Source organism: Drosophila pseudoobscura, chromosome 3, assembly GCF_009870125.1.
Source record: "Drosophila pseudoobscura strain MV-25-SWS-2005 chromosome 3, UCI_Dpse_MV25, whole genome shotgun sequence".
NCBI lineage: Eukaryota > Metazoa > Arthropoda > Insecta > Diptera > Drosophilidae > Drosophila > Drosophila pseudoobscura.
Genome location: NC_046680.1, coordinates 1673928 through 1693557, shown reverse-complemented (window position 1 = coordinate 1693557; position 19630 = coordinate 1673928). Strand labels below are relative to the sequence as shown.

The 19630-nt window shown below is 44.6% G+C and overlaps 1 protein-coding gene across 1 annotated transcript; it reads left to right on the top strand.

Moving 5' to 3' along the window:
- Positions 1 to 15934: 15934 nt before the first annotated feature.
- On the top strand, positions 15935 to 19312 carry LOC4811772 (MOXD1 homolog 1). Its single transcript, XM_001352305.4, has 8 exons — positions 15935 to 16556; positions 16873 to 17028; positions 17089 to 17396; positions 17457 to 17755; positions 17808 to 17971; positions 18030 to 18549; positions 18605 to 18771; positions 18826 to 19312. The coding sequence occupies exons 1-8, from the start codon at positions 16221 to 16223 to the stop codon at positions 18994 to 18996; spliced, it is 2121 nt and encodes a 706-aa protein (XP_001352341.3). The 5' UTR covers positions 15935 to 16220; the 3' UTR covers positions 18997 to 19312.
- Positions 19313 to 19630: the final 318 nt, after the last annotated feature.

Sequence of the window (19630 nt, the reverse complement as noted above, 5' to 3'; positions counted from 1 at the left end):
TAATGTTCGTGCACAAGCTTCTTCTTGGGACTGTTGACTCCCAAACTCTCTTGGGTCAGATTGACTTGGACGTTCCATCTAGACCTACCCGTACTTTTAGGCCTATCCGTCTACCCATATGTAGGTCTAATTATGCTGATCATGAACCTTTTAGGGTTTTATGCCATAATTATAACTCCCTCTGTCAAACCTTATCCCCTGAACTGTCTCTTAAACTAATTGCATGCAATATTTATAATCATTTAAATTTAGCTAACTTTTAACTTATCTTTTTCCGCCTTTAGTAACTAAGTACCATTATTAACAGATAATTGTTAATTTAATAAATAAATAAAAAAAAAAAATAATGAATAATTTAAGTTAACTTCTTTCGGCTTTGTATTGTGTTACCGTACTTTCCAGTAGCAGATAATCTTATGATTTGTACATTCACGTTTTTACACAGTTTAACTGTCCATAGTTGAACTCTAAACATTAAACATTAAACATAAACATTCGCAAAGTCCAGCCGGGCATCATGGGCTAACTGCAGGAAATCCAACCTTTCAAGGCTCGTTTGAGCGGCATCGAAATCCGCATTCATTCGCTCGATTTGCTCTAAGCGAGCTTGAAGTTCTGCCTTCTTCTTGGTGAGAAAGCGATCCATGGCCTTTAGTTGGCGCGCGACGGACTCGGCCTTGTGCTTGTAGAAATCTACATCAATCGGCATTGCTGCGTTCGCGACATTGGTAGGCTCAGGTGCTGCCATGTTGAGGTTTTAAAAGAGTCACTCAGCACGACCGAAAAAAACACCCTGTATACGTATAAACGTGGGAACCGAAAGCAAAGGGATTACAAAGGGATTACAGCTAATGCCTTTAGCTGTGCGGCTGTGCGAGCTGTCCGATTCCGCTTTGTACTCCGCTTGTGTGTATTAGTGAGTTCGCTGCACTGCACTGAGCGAATTGTCGCGACAGAGAAATTAATAGCCAGCAATGCGTGTATGTAGGTGTATCTAAGTATGTTTTAGCACCGAATTGTGCTTAACCGCCGAAAATTTGTTAAGGCTAACGAATGTCGATCGCGAATGATTATTAATTGACACTGCAACTCAGAGATCACGTCGGGGTCACCAAATTTTATGTGGAGATAATGTTTTTTATCCCCAATCGGCCGACTAATTATTTCGAATTAAATAAAACTCGGCGCAGAAATAAAATTACGATATGTTCTTTAATGCGTGACATCCAAATTGAAAGTGTGGCTTGCCTGCCCTTTACATTGCCGCTCCGATCGCTAAGCGCAACTTCGCTCGGCCGACGTCGGTAGGCAGACGCAAAGCGGAGATAGCGAAGAGCGAGCTGGCAGAGAGCGTTTAGCAGGGCAAGCAAGCGCAAAGCTTTAACAAACAAATGAGTGACATAGACATAAGTAACAAACAAAATAAGCAGCTGAGGGCCAAGAATTAGGTGCTATTTGGCAAGCAGCTAATCGGCTGGGTTCTGCTCCGAACAGTTCCGAAGGGCAAAAATTAAAAATTGCTTTTGCACGGATTCAATAACAGCCTGCTGCTCTTTATACTGCGGGCTCCACACACAAGAACAATACTCCAATATAGGACGTACTAACGAGATGTACAGTTGTTTCGTAACGTACGGGTCGTCAAACTACTTGGGCCAACGCATGATGAACGCTAAAACACCCTTAGCTTTATTTACAGTTCCAGCTATATGGGTGTTAAAACACATCTTATGATCAAAAAGGACTCCGAGGTCATTTGAACTCGAAATTCGCTCAAGGACATGATTTCCTAAAACATATGGGACAAAATGAGGAGCACGACGGTAAAATGTCATAAGTTTGCATTTGGAAAGGTTCAGAAAAAGAAGATTAGTTGAACACCACAATAGTAGTTCACTTAGATCAAATTGAAGGCGTGTGTGCAAATACCAATCAGTGTAAGAAAGACAGATTTTAATATCATCAGCATACATTAGTGTAGTAGAGTATGTTATAACTTGAGGAAGGTCATTCACAAATAAAATAAACAGAAGCGGGCACAGATGACTTCCCTGTGGCACACCTGAAGTAACATTAACAGTATTTGCCAACACGTTAGAAAACAAAACACGTTGAGTACGGTTAGAGAGATAGGACAAAATCCAATCTAGAAGATTCGTTGGGAACCCTAATAAAGAGAGCTTGTGAATAGGCAGAGCATGGTTCGCAGAATCGAATGCCTTGCTGAAGTCAGTAAAAACTACATCCGTCTGCAAACCAATTGGAAAACCACGGTGGATTAGGTTAGAAAACTCAAGAAGGTTAGTCGATGTTGAACGATGTCTGAAAAAACCGTGTTGTGACGGAGATATCAAGCTGCAACAAAGATGTTGCAGTTGCCGGGTGACCAGGAACTCAAGAAGCTTCGGGATGGCGGAAAGCTTTGCGATACCACGATAGTTTTCAATGTTTGATCTTGAACCTTTTTTGTGAAGCGGAATGATATAGGACGCATTCCAAATTACTGGGAGACAAGACTGTTCCAAGGAGAGGTTGAAGAGAAAGGTCAAGGGTTTGCAAAGGGACTGGGCACAGTGTTTTAAGATGCAACTTGGTACCTTATCTGGACCCGCAGAAAACGATATGTCCATAGATGACAAACCTTCCTGAACAACGCTTTCCTCGAAAAAGGGCAGAAAAATGCTGTTAGCTTGAGGTAGCTGGTACGAATACGGAGTGGATGCGTTGTAAATTTGAGACGAGTACGTTGTTTGGAAAAAGGTAGCGAATAAATTTGCAATACCAACAGCAGAAACTTCTGTTTTGTTCTGGTAATGAAGGGACGGAGGAAAAGCGTTTGACTTGCGCTTAGAGTTAACGAACGAATAGAATTTTTTAGGATCACTACGAAAGTTACTACTACATTGTGAAAGGTACTGATTATAACACTGGATGGTAAGGATCTTCAGGAAGTGATATTGGGCTTGCTCTAAAAAACGAGGTCAAGAAGTCTGTCCCTAATGTTTTTAACGGCATTAATTTGGACAAGGGAAATATCCGTTAGCCCATTGATAAAGTCATTATGGCAATTGGGAAACAACAGGTTAGCGTCATCACAAGGCAGCCAAGAAAGAAAGGGGGGGTTGTCGCACAGCCAGCAGCTAAGAAATGAATCACCAATGATTACACCACCGAATTCACATTTCTTTGCACCACAAACGATTGCCATTATTGACAGCAGTAGAATCACTGTGCACGAATAAAAAAAGAACGGAGTGAGAGCGCAGGTAAAATGGGAGAGCAGACAGCAGAGCGAGCCAGACAATCAGCTGCAGCGGCAATAATTCAAAGCAGATGATCCAACGAAGTGCAGAAATCGAGCAGTAAACTCACCAAAGCAGAGACACAAAAGAAAAGTCCACAGAGAGGGAGAGTATAGGCAATCCAGAGAGAGTGAAAGCAACAATGCAACAATGCCCGCTTATGCTCACGAGAGAGTGTGGGCGATGCAAACACTGATGCGCGAGAACAGTGCACACCGAAGAAGCGATAACGAAAAGCAGACTGAGCAAAAAACAATAACAAATTGCCTGCACGAGTCCGATGCGTTACGTTGCGAATATTGAATTTATATTAAACACTTGTTTACAAACAAAACACAAAGTAGAATCAAATTAAAGAGATGCGATGATATATCAAAACAAAGTCACAACAATGTTGTATGATATTTAGGCAAAGGGCGGAGAATGCGGGAGCAAGAAAAAAAAACACAACCGGCTTAAGCAAGAGCTAGAAGCGAATTAGCAAGACAAATATTCAAAATGGATTGATAGACATGGATAGGGTACAGAAGAATTATCTTTCTACATCGAATAATCTATACCAGACAGTCGAGCTACTTATATGATAAATTATCCTTTGCTTCATCAAATAGAACGTTGAATCTGGTAACCATAAGGTAACCATAACAAACTTGCAAATTCAGGAAAACAATTTTTAACAAATGCTATTCGGGTATGAAACGAGTTACCTTTCAAAATTAAAAATATTAGTAGAGCAACGCAATTTAGGGAGATGTTAGGAAAACACTTGATAAACTCTTAATAAAAAATCAAATAAAAATAATAATATTAAAATTTTAAAAATTAAAATATTAATAATAAAAATATTAGTCATACTAAAAATGTTAGAATAAGAAAATCATTATGTTTAAAAGCACTGAACTATGTGTTCAGGCCAGCAGTAAACAATTTCCGCGCACTGTGCCAACTCCGTGCGTCCCGGTCCCAACTCGCTCGTAGGGGCGCTCGGATCCACAATCCACGATCCACACGGCGCTCACGGCAGCAAAAGCATCATAAGGCATAGCGTTAGTTAGTTACGATTTCACCTCCGCTTCACACGCCCGATCTACCGCGCGACCCCCCAACAAAATACGCACACATAATTATATATAAACCACGAAACACAACGGTTTTCATTTCATATGACGGCTACATCAAAGGCGTTGTGGGAGAGTTGAGCTTCGATCCGCCCCCACTACAAACATTGGTCCTTTGAGCCGGATTTTCGCCTTCCCCATAAGGAGAAGCTCACCCCAGCCAGCATCGGCGGATCGCTCTAAGTGCAAGATAAGTACAACCCTTCGATTGTGCCCAACACCAGTGCAGTGATTTTGTGCGAGTTTTCCATCCCAGTCCGAGCTCCCGCGGCATATGTACATACATACATATGTATTAATTAATACTTCGTTCTGCCAACGGCTGTGGCCTCCTATTTCTCCAAAGGTTTAATTTGATCCGAGCTAGCTCCTGCGTTCCTCCTCCGATCCAGTGCCCACATTAATATATAGCTGTCTGTAAGTAATATTCCTACCGCTCCCAGCTACCAGCTGAGCGTTCGTTGCTGACACAAACATACATATGTGTAAGCAACGCAATCCAAGCGGTTGGCAACACACAAAAGGACATATTCTTGCAATTAATTTGTTGTTCATGTCGTGCATGCTTAACGTTCTATAGTTCTTTCGGTTTTTTTTTTGAGATATCGAATGACAAATCACAAATCACAATCAATCTTTATTTAACTATTTATATTGCCAATAAAAATATAACACGATTCCATACATACGGCACATATACACGATCTTACATATACGTACGCATTTTCAACTAGCATATTCTTGCACATCTGTATATATTTTCTTGTTTGTATATAAAACGGTTATACACCGTCTTTAGCCGTTGTTTTAAATCTCGCCAAAAGGGGGGTTCGTTAACCCCCGGGCTATCAGGGGGAGTGCTACAGGGGGACAAACGGATAACGGGTCGGCTCACACAACTGTGAACTCGGAACTGAGGCGCAGCCGCTCCGGTTAGTAATACCCGTTGCGGTCTGCGTCTCACACCTCCCCCTAGGACACAGAGGGTTGCGAGCGAACTGTCACCCGCCGTAATTGTGCACACCGGTGGAAGTGCGACTATATTCTCCCCGTGAGGGCGGCTGGAAACAGGTCCTAGCACGGTCATGTCTCTGCTAGGATGCTGGCGAATGGTAGTCGGGCGGAGAGAAGAAAACTCTCAGTGAAATTACCCCAATCCAAGGTGACACTGTTATATGCCGAGGGATGCATGACCGGGGGGGTGCCCGGTCGCTAATATGCGGACTCTGGATACCTGCCGACGTCCAGTTTAAATCAGGCTTCCCGGGGCAAGCGGGCTATGCCTCGGGTGACCATCCCCTTCCCGCTAACTCGTGGGAACTACTGTGTCAAACACTCAAAATATAAAAACCATTAAAACCGCAAAGGAGTTCGGTACTCCTCTTAAAGTACCGGAGGGACAAGCCAATCCCTCTGCACCAGCGCCTGGGAAACCGGGTCCAAAGAAGACGGGGAAGGAGACTGAGTCGGTCCACCGTCTTCAAGCAGCAGCCGCAGCGAGGGGGGGCCCGAAAAGCCAATCGGGTCCTTCCAAGTCGGGTGGCTCCAAGGGCAAAGCGGATACCGGAGTGGCTGCCAAGCAGAGCGTAATCGCGGCTGGTAAGCGCACCGAGCCGAAGAACCCATGGGAGCCCCGGCGGGAAGCGTCTCTGCACCACGGGGAGGAAAGCCGTCGTACCAGGACAGTAGACGAGCGGCTTTCATCCTGTCCAACGAAGACCCGAACTTCAGGGCGTCAGCCGAAGGAAAGGAGCAGAGGCTGTGGGCCTCCTCAATCCTTCCACTGTCCCAGCCAGCCAGAGCCGGAAAGGGCGCAGCCAAGGCCACCAACAAGCGGCAACGGTCAGCGGAGGACCCCGCTAATCAGCGAGGCCAAGCCCAGCAAGCCACGAACCGGTCGTTCGCTGAGGTGGCGAGGGGCAAGACCCTGATCGGTGTCCTGGACTGGGGCGCCGAGGACGGAACTGTTCCTCGCGACAAGTGGCACCTGGTGGTGAACGAGCTGCAGGACCGGTTCCTACAGGAACTGGAGGAGAACAGCGGACCACCGCCAAAGTGTGAGGACGCAGGGTGGCATCAAGGCAAGGTGAAAGCCATCGCCTGCCAAGACGCACGCTCTGCGGACGACATCCTGGAGGACCACGCGTTCGACGAGAGCGACCTAGCCAGAGGTCTCAGCCATATCTTTGTCATGGAGGAGCCGGATTCCCCCGACAGCGATCTAGAAGCAACAATGGTGGAGGTGAGACTCAGGAATGTCACTGATGATCCAGCAGATAAACCTCCACCATTGTAATGCAGCATGCGCTGCTCTACTGCTCCACCTGGCCAAGGGGCCGACATAGTCCTCATTCAGGAGCCCTGGATCCTCGGAAACAGGGTCTCCGGTCTGAGGACTTCTGACTACAAGCTATACGTAGCTAAGACCGCAGGTAAAATTCGTACCTGCATTCTTGCAAAAAGAGAGTTGCACTTATTTTTGCTCCCAAATTTCAGCAGTGAGCCTCGAAGGCCAAGAGCGCTCACAGAGGATCTGCTCCGCATGCATGGGGCATGATCAACCAAACCCCCTCCACACGCGCCTCGCCAGGCTCTAATCGCAGAATGTTCGGCCAAGGACATCGGCCTATGCCGATGCCAATGCACATCACTGTCAGTGGGGAAGCACTGACACAAACGAAAGGGGTGACTACCTTTTCAGTTACTTACTGACCACTCAGATGGTCTTATTAAGCCGGGGTAGTGATCCCACCTTTATTATTAAAAACCGCAAGGAGGTCCTGGACCTCACGCTTGCCTCTCATGAGATACAGAGTAACATTGTATCCTGGAGGGTCCAGGAAGAGCACTCCTTCTCGAACCACAGGTACGTGGAAACTGTTTTCTCCTTCTCAGTACCGAAGCCAGTTCGTTTCCGGAACATCAGGCGGACAAACTGGACTCGGTACTCTGATTACATCTGTCGTGTTCTCCCCGAGCCCCCATCTGAGGAGGAGTTCTCCACGGAGGCCACGACGCCTGCAATAAGGCGCTCGACAAAGCATGCCCCTCTGGCAAGAACAGAGGCCGGAGGAAACCTGAATGGTGGAATCCGAAACTGGATGAACTCCTCCGGAAAGCCTCCCGGAGACTCTTCAATAAAGCTTAAGGCTGAGAACGTTGAGCAAAACTGGGCCGAATACAAGGCCATTCTGTCAACCTACAACAAAGAAATTGGAAAGCCAAACGCGCTTCCTGGCGTAAGTTCTGCAGCGAAATCGAGAGTAACTCAGAAGCCTCGCGCTTGCGCAAAGTTCTCTCGGAGACAACACCCACCCTGAGCTGCTTGAAGAACACCGACCAGTCGTGGACTACGTCCAGCGATGAATCGCTAAGTCTTCTCCTAAATACTCACTTCCCTGGCTGCGATGAAAACAGACCCAACTACTTCGCGCCTCCTTCTGTCGTCTCAAATGCCATCCTGAGCCTGCTAAACCAGGAGAACATCTCCTGGGCGATCAGAAGTTTTAAACCTTACAAATCCGCGGTCCCAGACGGCATTTTCACAGCGTGTATTCCGTCCAGTCTGATCTCAGACTCCCAGCATGCCTATCGGAAGGGAAGATCCACCAAAACGGCCCTACACTCGATCACATCGATCATCAAAGCGTCCCTTAACTTTAAGGAGTACACACTCGTAGCCTTCCTCGACATAGAAGGCGCTTTTAACAACATCCTTCCGACCGCCATCACGGGCGCACTGACGGATCTGGGGGTTGACTACAGGACGGTGAGCCTGATCAATCAGATGCTGCAATGCAGGACGGTTGAGGCATCACTGAGGACGTCAACGTGCACCAGATTTGTCAGCAGAGGCACACCGCAGGGCGGAGTCCTCTCGCCCCTCCTATGGAACGATATAGAGGGGGGTGGCTGCCGTGTGGTGGCGTATGCGGACGATGTTGCTATAGCACTCTCCGGAAAATTTCCGCAGACGTTGTGTGAATGCATGACAAGTACTCTCACGAAAATGTCGAAATGGGCAGACAAATGCGGGTTAGGCGTCAACCCGTCTAAAACGGAACTGGTGCGTTTCACTAGGAAGTACAAAGTTTCGGCACTGATTCCCCCAAAACTACGTGGGGAAGCGCTAGTCTTTAGCAACAACGCCAAGTATCTTGGCCTAATCCTCGACAGAAAGCTCGACTGGAAATTGAGCATAGAGGACAGAGTAAAGAAAGCCACAGTGGCCCTCTATACTTGCAGGAAAGCTATCGGACTGAAATGGGGAATGACCCCCTATACAGTCCGGTGGCTCTACACCGCCATCATACGACCGATCATGCTCTATGGAGTGGTGGTATCGTGGCCAGCCTTAGACAGAAGGACATGCCTCAATAACTCAGCAGAGTTCAACGCATGGCAGAGCTATGCATCACTGGCGGGCTACGCACTACTCCAGGGGAAGCCCTGGATACTGTGCTGGACCTCCTCCCTGTAGATCTCATGGGAAAGAAGGTGGCAACACTTTCTGCCCTCAGAATGAGAGAAGCCAGACTGTGGAAGGCGTCCGCAGTTGGGCACTCGGGACTCCTGATGAGACTCCCACAATTACCAGAGAGGACAGATTACTTTATTCCTAGTGATCACCTCTCGACGCCCTTCCAGGTATCAATCCCACCTTGGGAGGACTGGGAGATTTGCGAACCAGGACCTGCAAATGCGGTTCACTTCTACACTGATGGCTTATAGCTAGACGGCCGCGTGGGAGGCGGAGTCTACTGCAGCGAGCTGAACATCAGTCATTGCTTCAGGCTCCCGGACCACTGTAGTTTGTTCCAAGCGGAGATTGAAGCCATCAAGGAGGCCATTTCTATCGTCTCCAAACTACGTCTAGACACGCACTTAGTGTGCGTCTTCTCGGACAGCCAAGCGGCTATTAAAGCTCTAAGCTCAATATCGTCGAACTCAGCGACTGTAAATGACTGCCGCAGGTCTCTGCACGAGATCGCAGAGCAGTTAGTTCTCTTACTTATATGGGTCCCGGCCACAGGGACATCGAGGGGAATGACGCCGCCGACGAGCTAGCCAGGCAGGGTACTACGATTCCTCTTCTATCGGAGAAGGAGCAAGTAGCGAAGCCTTTGGCTACGTGCAGGCTCCTAACGCATAAATTGTTTGAGCAAAATGCCAATAGGAGATGGCAGCAAACCGTCTCCTGTAAAGTCTCAAGATTGATATGGCCATATCGATCGAAGAAGCGCTCAGCAGAGCTGTATAGACTCAGCAGAGCACAGTGCTCTGCAGTTACTCGAGCCATTACGGGATACTGGCAGATCGGCACTCATGCCTCCAGACTGTCAGTCCCTCATAACGACTTCTGCAGGAGTTGTCGCGACGAGGAGGAGGAGGAATCGGTCCCCCACTTCTTCTGCCACTGCCCAGCCCTTGGAAATCGTCGTCTTCGTATTCTCGGGGACGCTTTCCTCACGGACATTTAGGACCTCTCCGAAATCAAACCAGGGACCTTGTTCAAATACATCCAAGCGACCGGATGGGACTGCCCTTAATCCTGCAGTAGCCTGCTTTCACGGTTCAGGCAACCGAAGGAGCACATGCCCATGCGGCAACACAACGGACCTTTTATAGGTCCAAGTGAGCTCGGGGGCGGGATGCTAACCTAACCTAAAGTAGACCCAAAATTAAATTTATAAATTTTGCGCTGATTTTGATTTTATCTGATTATCTGATTTTATTCCCCTCAGGGCACCTGATTTCGGAGGCCTTTGGGAAGCGGCAGTCAAGAGTGCAAAGGACCTGTTGTATCGTAAGCTGGCCAACACCAGGTTCACCTCTGAAGAGTTGAGCACCGTCGTCGTCGAAATAGAATCGATTCTCAACTCGCGCCCGCTATCGCCGCTTTCGTCAGACCCAAATGACTATAGCACTCTCACGGCTGGTCATCTCTTGGTTGGCAAATCATTGCGACCACTACTTTAGAGGTTCTTCGAGAATATCAAGCTGCCAAATATGGACCGCTGCGATGCGATCACGGCCGTCAAGCAACGGTTTTGGAAGCAATGGTCAGCTGACTATTGACGCACGAAGTGGACAGCACCCTCAACGAACCTCACCGAGGGCACGTTGATCATCATCCATGAGGATGTTGGAAACTAGGCCGAGTGCAGTCTACTGTGCTTGGGAAGGAAGGGCTTGTACGGTTGGTGCATCTCCGCACTGCAAATGGAATATGTTGCATGCCAATACAAAAGTTGGCAATTCTTCCGGTGGTTTGAAAGCAGTCCTTTCAACGGGGCTGGAAGGTTCGGTCAAACTCTTTTCACGAAACAAACTACTCGAATGGCCCTCGTAAAATAGATAGCCTACGCTCACATTGTATAATTACTCTCCCAATCATTGTTACAAATTCACCACAGTAGAGTCTCTCTTATGCCCAGTGCTCAAGTACTGAGATTTGTAATAAATAGTTATTTACTAACGCTCAAACTCATCCATTGACTTTTCTTGCACGGCTAACGCATATATCTCATTTAATTCGTTTACTAAAAGCTAACACACCCCCATCCGTGAAAAAACATTAATGCGGAAAACGCTCTGTGTTTAAACAGCAGTGTCTAGCTAAGACAATGGTCCAGCGTCTTCCCGATCTAAAGTCGGGGGCTAGGCATAAAACGCTAGGGGTGGTCCACCCGAAATATATTAACCGGTATGGACCTTCCGGCCAAACATGGAGGCTGAAAGAGAGCAAACACGGGTAGGGATGTCAACCCAATCGTCGGTGGAAATGCTACCACCAGCGGACACGGGGAGGAGCAATCCTCTCTGCGTGTCACCAGCGGTCATACCTCGAGCACGGCGGGAGCAGGCCATGTCAGTTGTAATACGACTGCCACAAAAACGACGTGTTGCAGGATGAGCTGCGTGGGTGCCGCTGTCGACACAGATTTGGACCCGGACAGCGTGCTATCCATTAGCAAGACAGAAAAAGACTCCGCTCGCCGGAACCAGGTAAAAGCTCCCTGCGTAGGAAAGGGCCGAAGCGTTCCAGGGAGGGGATGAATGCAAAAGCTCAGTATAACGCGGCCCTCACGTTACTGAGCCGGCTCCAGGGCAAGGCGGAAATCTCCCAAGAGGAGAAATCCAAGCTAGCCTCGGCTGAGCAACGGGTACAGGAGGTCCGCAAACGAGATCGAGAGTGCTGCCTATGCCAGTCCCATGCACACGTTTGATGGAGGGGGATGGCTCCACTAACTCAGACGTATGGGGGATGAACACACCTTCTTAGGTCTCACCTCGTCAAACGTAATAGACCTAACTCTTCTTCCGGGAAAGAGTACTTTGGTATCTGACTGGAGAGTCCTCGAAAAGCCATCCATCTCAGACAATAAGTACTTATTAGTTCAAGTGCAAATTCGAACACCCTTCGAAGATAACAGTCTATAGAAACCCCCGGAAGAAAAACTGGGTAAAGTTTAAAAACACAGTTACTTCGAAGGTCGCGAATCAGGGCTGTGTGAAATCCGTGAAGGATTTAGAGAAGTCCCTAAAGACCCTATCCAAAGACCTACTGAACGCCTACCACGCATCGTGCAAACCCTCGAGAACGAAGAAGAATTCCAAGTCACTCTGGTTGAACCGAGATCTCTCTCACCAAAGGAACAACCTCAAGGAATTCTTCAAGATTGCCAAGCAAGCGAACGAAATATAATGAGGAATATAAAATCCTACTTAGGAACTACAAGAAGAAAATACGTAAGGCACAAAGGAGGACTTGCAGGAACTTCTGCTCCAAGCTGCTATGCTCCGGAATCTGCTTTCAAAGCAGCCCACAACTAAAAGTAGATAACGGACAGTTGACATAGGGCAGAAGCCCTAACAGCACTAGTGGGGGCGCATTTCCTTTGATGCACCGAGGTCACTGACGCCAAAGAGCATCAGGAACAGCAACCGAGGAACAGCACCCCTCAACAGGTCTGTTAACCACTAAGAGAATGCACTGGGCCACAGATTCCTTCGCGGGCATAAAAGCACCAGGACTGGACTAAATATTCCTAGCCAGATGCAGATGACCAAAGAAGATCACCCCATGGCTCTCAGCAATATACTCAGCATTTCTAAGTACGGGCTATATCCCTATCCAATGGAGAACCTCTAGAGTTGTCTTTCACCCAAAGGCAGGAAAGTGCAGCCACGTGAGTCTCAAGGATTACAGACCGATAAGCCTTAGCTTCTTTATTTTTATTTTTTTTCTTCTTCTTGGACGTTGACATGCAATGACTGCATCTTTCAAGAGGCGATGCAGCTATTGCACCCTCAAGTGGCCAGTGTGAAACTAGCAGAAGGCTGTTACGCGCGGATCCCAGGCAAAACGCAGCCCTCCTCCCGCCCAACCGACCGAGGGGCGCTGCCGCATGACGCGTGGTGTGTAGCCGAACCAAAGCCGCGAACATGCAAGAAAGATAGCTATTAGACTAACATTCGAGGAAAATTAGCACTAAACTTACTAAGGAACTAATCATGCAATCAATACAAAATAGACCAAATAGTCTCTTGTCAACTCTTGGAAAAATGTTTGAGCGCGGCATCCTACGAGGGGTACTGTTTAAAACAGCCATGCCAAACTATCAATTTGGGTTCAGGGTTCAGCACGGCACACCCGAACAACTGCACAGGGTAGTGGAACACATACTAGACGTCTAGACTAGCACAGTCTAGACTAGACTAGACTAGACTAGCTGCATCGCCTCTTAAAAGATGCAGTCGTTGCATTTCAACGTCCAAATAATATAGTTGTTGATGTCTATCGGTGGTTTTCCTGGATTCTTCAGGCTCTGGGAAAGTATGCTAATCTGAGAGAGCGTTAAAGATTAGCAACAGATACAGAATCACTCTGTTTGGTAGCGCCTTTGCTTCAACATTGTCCTTCCTATCGTCGCCAGGGGCCTTCTTGCACTTGAGAGTCCTTATGTCCTCCGAGATTGGCGCCACAGGGAGCTCCATCTGGTGGGTCTCATTTAGCCTTTTAGTGAGTATCATTGCTCTTCTACTAGATAGGACCGGAATTATGTGGTGTGTTTCTTCCAGATTCATCGCAAAAGCGAGGTGTAGATTTCCGCTTATAGCGGTGTAGTTTGAGTGTACGCCAATTTCTTCCTTACCCAGTTAGCCACTCTCCTGAACACTCTGTCAACCTGCAGGTCATTGGTGCGTATGTACTCGCGCCTGAGTCGTTTCTTGAGCAGATGAAGCCCGTCGATCTCACTTGAAGTGCCGCCTCTGTGGTTTCCAGTCTATGAAGTTCGACTGCCTTGAGGGCCGTAGCTGGTAGCAGCTGCAGAAGCTTCACAGACTTTGGCCACAAGAGTGTCGACTGCAGAATCTGCATCCTGAGTGGTCCTTAAATGTTACGCAGAATTTCCTTGAACAGGGGAATGTTTGAGTTGGGTTTCAACAGCCTCGTCATGGCTGGGAATGTCTGTCGAGTGGTTGATAATGTAGCAATGAGAGGCAGGTGGTCAGAGCTGAGCTCATGCTCTTCACGGATGGTAAGCTGATTGCTGGGGATAGATCGATATATGAATAATTCTAGGCAAGAGGGCATGGCTCTCTGAAACGGTGTGTAGTAGGTGGGGCTTCCTGTTACCAGAAATTGAGTTGACCCATTGGCTAGGTAGTCATGCAGCGCCAACCCTCTGCGGTGTCCTCTGTGATTACCCCAAATCCTGTGCTCTGCATTACAGTCTCCTCCAATGATAAATTTTTTACCCAGTATACCTGTAGTATACATTTTGTAGTATAAATTAAAGAATTAACAGTTTTTATTTAATTTCCCGCACCCGAGTGCATCGCACCCCTCCACCAACCAGCCAATTCTTTATTTATTTTGATTCGGTCAGGTCAGTTCATAAATAATCTGAAGGCTCAAACAAAAAACAAATTCAAGTTTTGGTTCTAGCGACCAGCAATATAATAATACACATTCAAAGTACGTAAGAATGCGTATTCATATGTACATTAAAATATGCTGGAGACAACAGAAAACAGAAAGCCAGAACTCTAAAAAACGAAGCGATCATACTATCACATACTAATTTTATGCGTGCTCCACGCAAATTTTATATTTTTTCCTGCCAAATGACTATTAGCAGGCTCTCTATTATTATTATTATCTATTATAATCAATTTAATAAATAACAAATATATCTATTCAACTTACCACTGGAATTTGCTGCTCCTTCTTCTATTTTATATTTATTTTAACTTGTTTCATCTGTTTTGTGCCGTGATTGTTGTTGTTTTTTGTTAAATTGGTCACAACCATTTAACCATTTTTTCGTTGTGAATGACAATTATTCAGAGCTCTGCACACTGAGTCCATCCAGGGGGAATGTTGGGATTTTTTGACAGATGTGAAACTCCGATTCACACTGCCACCATCCGCCATCCATCATCCGTCAAAAACAGCTAATGCCAATAACAAGTACATTCAATTTACGCGGAAGATTTAAAATTTTTTTCTAATAATGGATGATGAAGATGTATCAATTATTTCGCAAACAGCCCGATAGCAGCAAAAGCTCTGGTGATATTAATCAGTCAGCAGAACAGATACGATCCGCAATCGCAAAATATTGTTTAGACCGTAATTCAAATTATAAACTTATTTACTTTTATTTTCAACCACTTCCAATAAATCAATCAGTATTTTTTTTTTGCGTCTTGATTAGGTCCTTGACCATCTTTTCCTTCCTCATTTAATTTTCTTCCTTCTTCCTGTGAAATTCCTTCTGCTTTTCGAGTCGCTCTCTGGCGATCTCTGCCATCCAAGAAGTGTCGTCTTTTTGGTTCGCTTTGGCGGGGGCCCTTGTTGCCAGAAAAGGTGCTGGAGCTACATGATCCGTCCAGATCCAACTCGATAATATCCGAAAAAATCTCATTATTAAAGAATAAATTATGCATAAAATAAAGCATTTACAGAGCAAACAAATATTTGTGCTATGTTGTCAGTCGTCTGCCATTTATTCGCTACACACTTGCAACTTCAGCCTGGCAGACTCGGCCCTGTCGCATTCAATCTCATCGCCAGCCTTGAATGCATCCGAGCCATTGGAAACGATTGTTGTTGTTTTTTGCTAATTTGGTCACAATCATTTTTAACGTTTTCGCAGTGAATACCATTTTTTCGTTGTAAATGACAATTATTCAGAGTTGCATTTGAAAACCATCGGCTAAGTATTGCGTAGAAACGAGCGGCTTAGGAACATCCAAACTGGGAAACTTTCGGAAAGGCAAAACCTTACGGACAATCCCCGAAATGAATGGTATCCACTATCCGGTAGTCTGGATCGCTCTTTGGGCGATCTCCAAAAACACCAAAACCGAAGACCTTTGGGATTCACTTTTCCGTGTTCGATGTGCGACATGTTCGTTGTGTGAACGGGCACATCTATATACTGAATGGTTAGTGGTCATACTGTGAAAAACAGGAATAATTGTTTGGTATTTTTTGTTGGTATTTGAGCATGATCGATTTTCAGAATTATAAAGATTGGCGCCAAAAGTGTTAGCAAAGCAAACATACAAAACATATGTGTATGTTAATAGATGTGATTTGGTTTTGCATAAACAAAGATTAAATGTATACTTTTGCGAGTGAACACTCACGAATTCATTATCTGAGTGAAAAAACTATTCGCTCTCAACATATCTAGCACGGAAATTAATTTTGTCATTGGAGTTCACGGACGAAATTGAATGATTTGGGCCAGCTAATCCGATAAAAGAATTATTTAACATTATTATGATGTTACTAGTCTTCATTTCATTCTGGATCCTTTACGTACAACTGAGTCAATGTTTTTCTGAAGCAGATCATAATGATAAGAGAATATACAATGTGGTCGACGGTGGTGGTTCAGTGCATCATCAGAACTGGAAGCGTCATGTGATGATGGACTCCAATGGCTTGTATTGGCTTCAGTGGTGGATAAATCTAAACGAGAAAGCTATTAACTTTGAAGTTAACGTTAACACCCGTGGTTTTATTGGACTCGGGTTCTCAAAAGATGGACAAATGTCAAGAGCGGACATAGTGCTATTGTGGGTTGATGATCGCACAGGCCAAGCAAATGCTTTAGTAAGTTTCATAATTTGTACTGTATATTGATTTAAATATTAAATCTCATATCAAAACAGTTTGGGTACATATGTATGTACGTGTGTTTGGATAACGATCCCAATCCAGGTTCTGGGACAGATTTATACATATAGTACATATAGTTTATACATATTTGTATATGTATGTATGAATGTACATAAAAAAGTAACTGCCTTTTGTACGTAAAAGATTTCAAAATTCTAGTTTTATAAAACAAACATATATACCTATGTACATACTACCCTTCGCCTTTACTCAACTTTAATGGGTCTGTCACAATTAACCAATATTTTAGGACTGTCATGGATCAATTTATTCTCCAAACGGAGCTCCAGTGCAAGATGATACCCAAAATTACCACGTCGTCGGTGGTTATCAAAATGCTACTCATACCCATGTTCGATTCTCTCGTAAAATAGACACATGCGATCCATATGATATGCCATTAACCGTACGTATTTTATGATCATAGATTGTGAACAATCATATACAGATTCTTAAACACATATAGGGCGATACTTTTAAAGTTATTTGGTCTTTTGGTGATACTGACCCGGTTTATGGCAGCTTAAAAGGACATGGTCGCAATCGAGGCGAAAAATCGTTGCATTTACTTTCTCCGATGTTCCAAAAACATAGCGTCCTCACATACGGAGCAACAGCGAAAAGCTCAGCGGCAAACAAATGGGACGTAATAGTAAATAATGTAACGATCGAACCATCAATGGACACTCTATACTGGTGTAAAATTGTGCGACTCCCCAAGCTAACTGACAAACAACATATTATTGGCTTTGAAGCTCTCTTGTCTCGTTCTGGGTAAAAACTTGTTTGCCAAGTGTTAATTTTTAATCAATAATGTTTTTTATTATTTAATAGGTTAGAGCATAAAAATATTGTTCATCAGATGACACTATTTGAATGTCAAACGAAATTCTATCCTGGATCGGATCCGGCCTCTTGGGATGTTTGGGTGAGAAGTTCTGGTACAGTGTGCAACAGTAATCTATTGACACCAAGGGATTGGGATTCTTGCTCGACGCCAGTTGCAGTTTGGTCCACTGGTGGATCCGCAGGACAGTTTTTACCTCCTCATGTCGGCATTCCAATGGGAGGCTCATTGGGTGTGAAGTATTACATGCTAGAAATACATTATGACAATCCTAACGGAAAAAAATGTAAGTAGTAGGGTCAACAAAGATGAATAATATTTATAAGCAGTAATTTTAGCCGTAGATAATTCCGGGTTTCGTATACATTATACGAACCATCTGCGACCAAACGATGCCGGCATAATGATCAGTGGCATTTCTATATCCGACACTCAACTAATTCCACCTGGACAGAAATTGTATCGCAGTGTTGGCATTTGTGGACCTTCATGTTCTAACATGGTATGCACAAATATTATAAATACCGTTGATTGGTGAGATCTAACAATATAGTATTTAGATGTTTCCTAAGAATGGCATTAAAATTATATCTGGAATGATTCATTCGCATCAAGCCGGTCGGAAAATGAGTCTTCGTCATGTTCGGGATGGAAAAGAATTAAGCCGCATTATAGAGGATGATAACTACGATTACAGATATCAGCAAGTTCATCAACTAGCCAATGAAACAGTCGTACTGCCTGGAGACTACATTATCACGGATTGTGCTTATGAGACAATCCAGCGGAAACGCCCCACATTTGGAGGTTACTCAACGAAACAAGAAATGTGTCTTTCCTTCATTACTTATTATCCGAAGATCGAGTTGGCTGGTTGTTATAGTATGACGCCAGTTCGAGAATTTTTCGAAATGTTTGGTGTTTCCCAGTTCTATTCTCTAAACATGACGGACGTTGAAAATTTATTCCTTTACAATGGGAATTTCTTAGATTATATACCCAAAAGAGCTTCCCTGAAAACCAGGAAAAATCACTCAAATATGACCGTCGAGGATATCTTGTTTGAAGAGTCTTTGTTGAGTAAGTTGTATCGACGTGTTAGTATGCAATCACTTAATTTTACTTTGACTTACAGATAAACTGGTTATATCTGATCCTGTTGAGTTTCATGATCGCACATTTCTGTCCCATTTAAATCAATTACCATGGTCTGAGCCACTTTTTACTAAACGTGTCGAACAAGAACTTATAACTGGTAAACATATGACTTTTTGTCGTGTTTCTAACGATTCCATATCAATTGTAAGTTAGTGATTCTATATTTTTAAAATTAAATACTATAATATATATTTTCAGCCATCGGAAATTATACGTTTTCCCAACTTTACTACATTTGTTAAGCCAGCTAGTACTTGTCTAAATCACCTTTTCCATAATAACGCTGAAATAAGTTCCAATGGCTCGAGACTGCTTGCCGATCTAACATTAAGTCTGGTCCTTACAGGAATTGCCTTACGACACACATGACTCTTATTTATGTTTATAAAATAATAATACCCTCATACAACATTATAGCATTTATCAGAGCCAATGAGCAAAATGGTTCAAAAGTGACTGATTTTTTTGCGGCTGGGTGGCGGTGGTACTACGAGAAATCGGCGAACCCTATCATAAGTATACCATGTGTTTGTCGAATCGTCTTCATCTACGAATTAATGACAATTAAATAGATGATTACTTTTAGTTTTGACATTGAAATACATATATTTATTTATCAAAAAAATTGGAAGCATAAGCATACCTATTTATTTATTAAAATGAATGTTAATATGTGGTTCCCATATTCATGAAAACTATTTAGTATTTTGTATGATTTAGAATAATGGCCATAAATCTTTTTGTTAAACTTACTGAGGGACGTTTTATTTCTTAATTATTTTACAGACTGCCTAGACAGACAAACCTATCTTCGTTTTTGAATAGATTTGGATTTGGGAAAATCTGCAATCTGTCAAACCATTGTTGATTGTACAACATCAGTTCTTTGGACTCTCCTCCTCGTATCCGTGACCCTACTTCTGCTAATGGTCTTATGCATACCCTATTGCCAGGGTTTGGACCAGCAACCACTACCACTTCGACCGTCACGACAGCTATCACG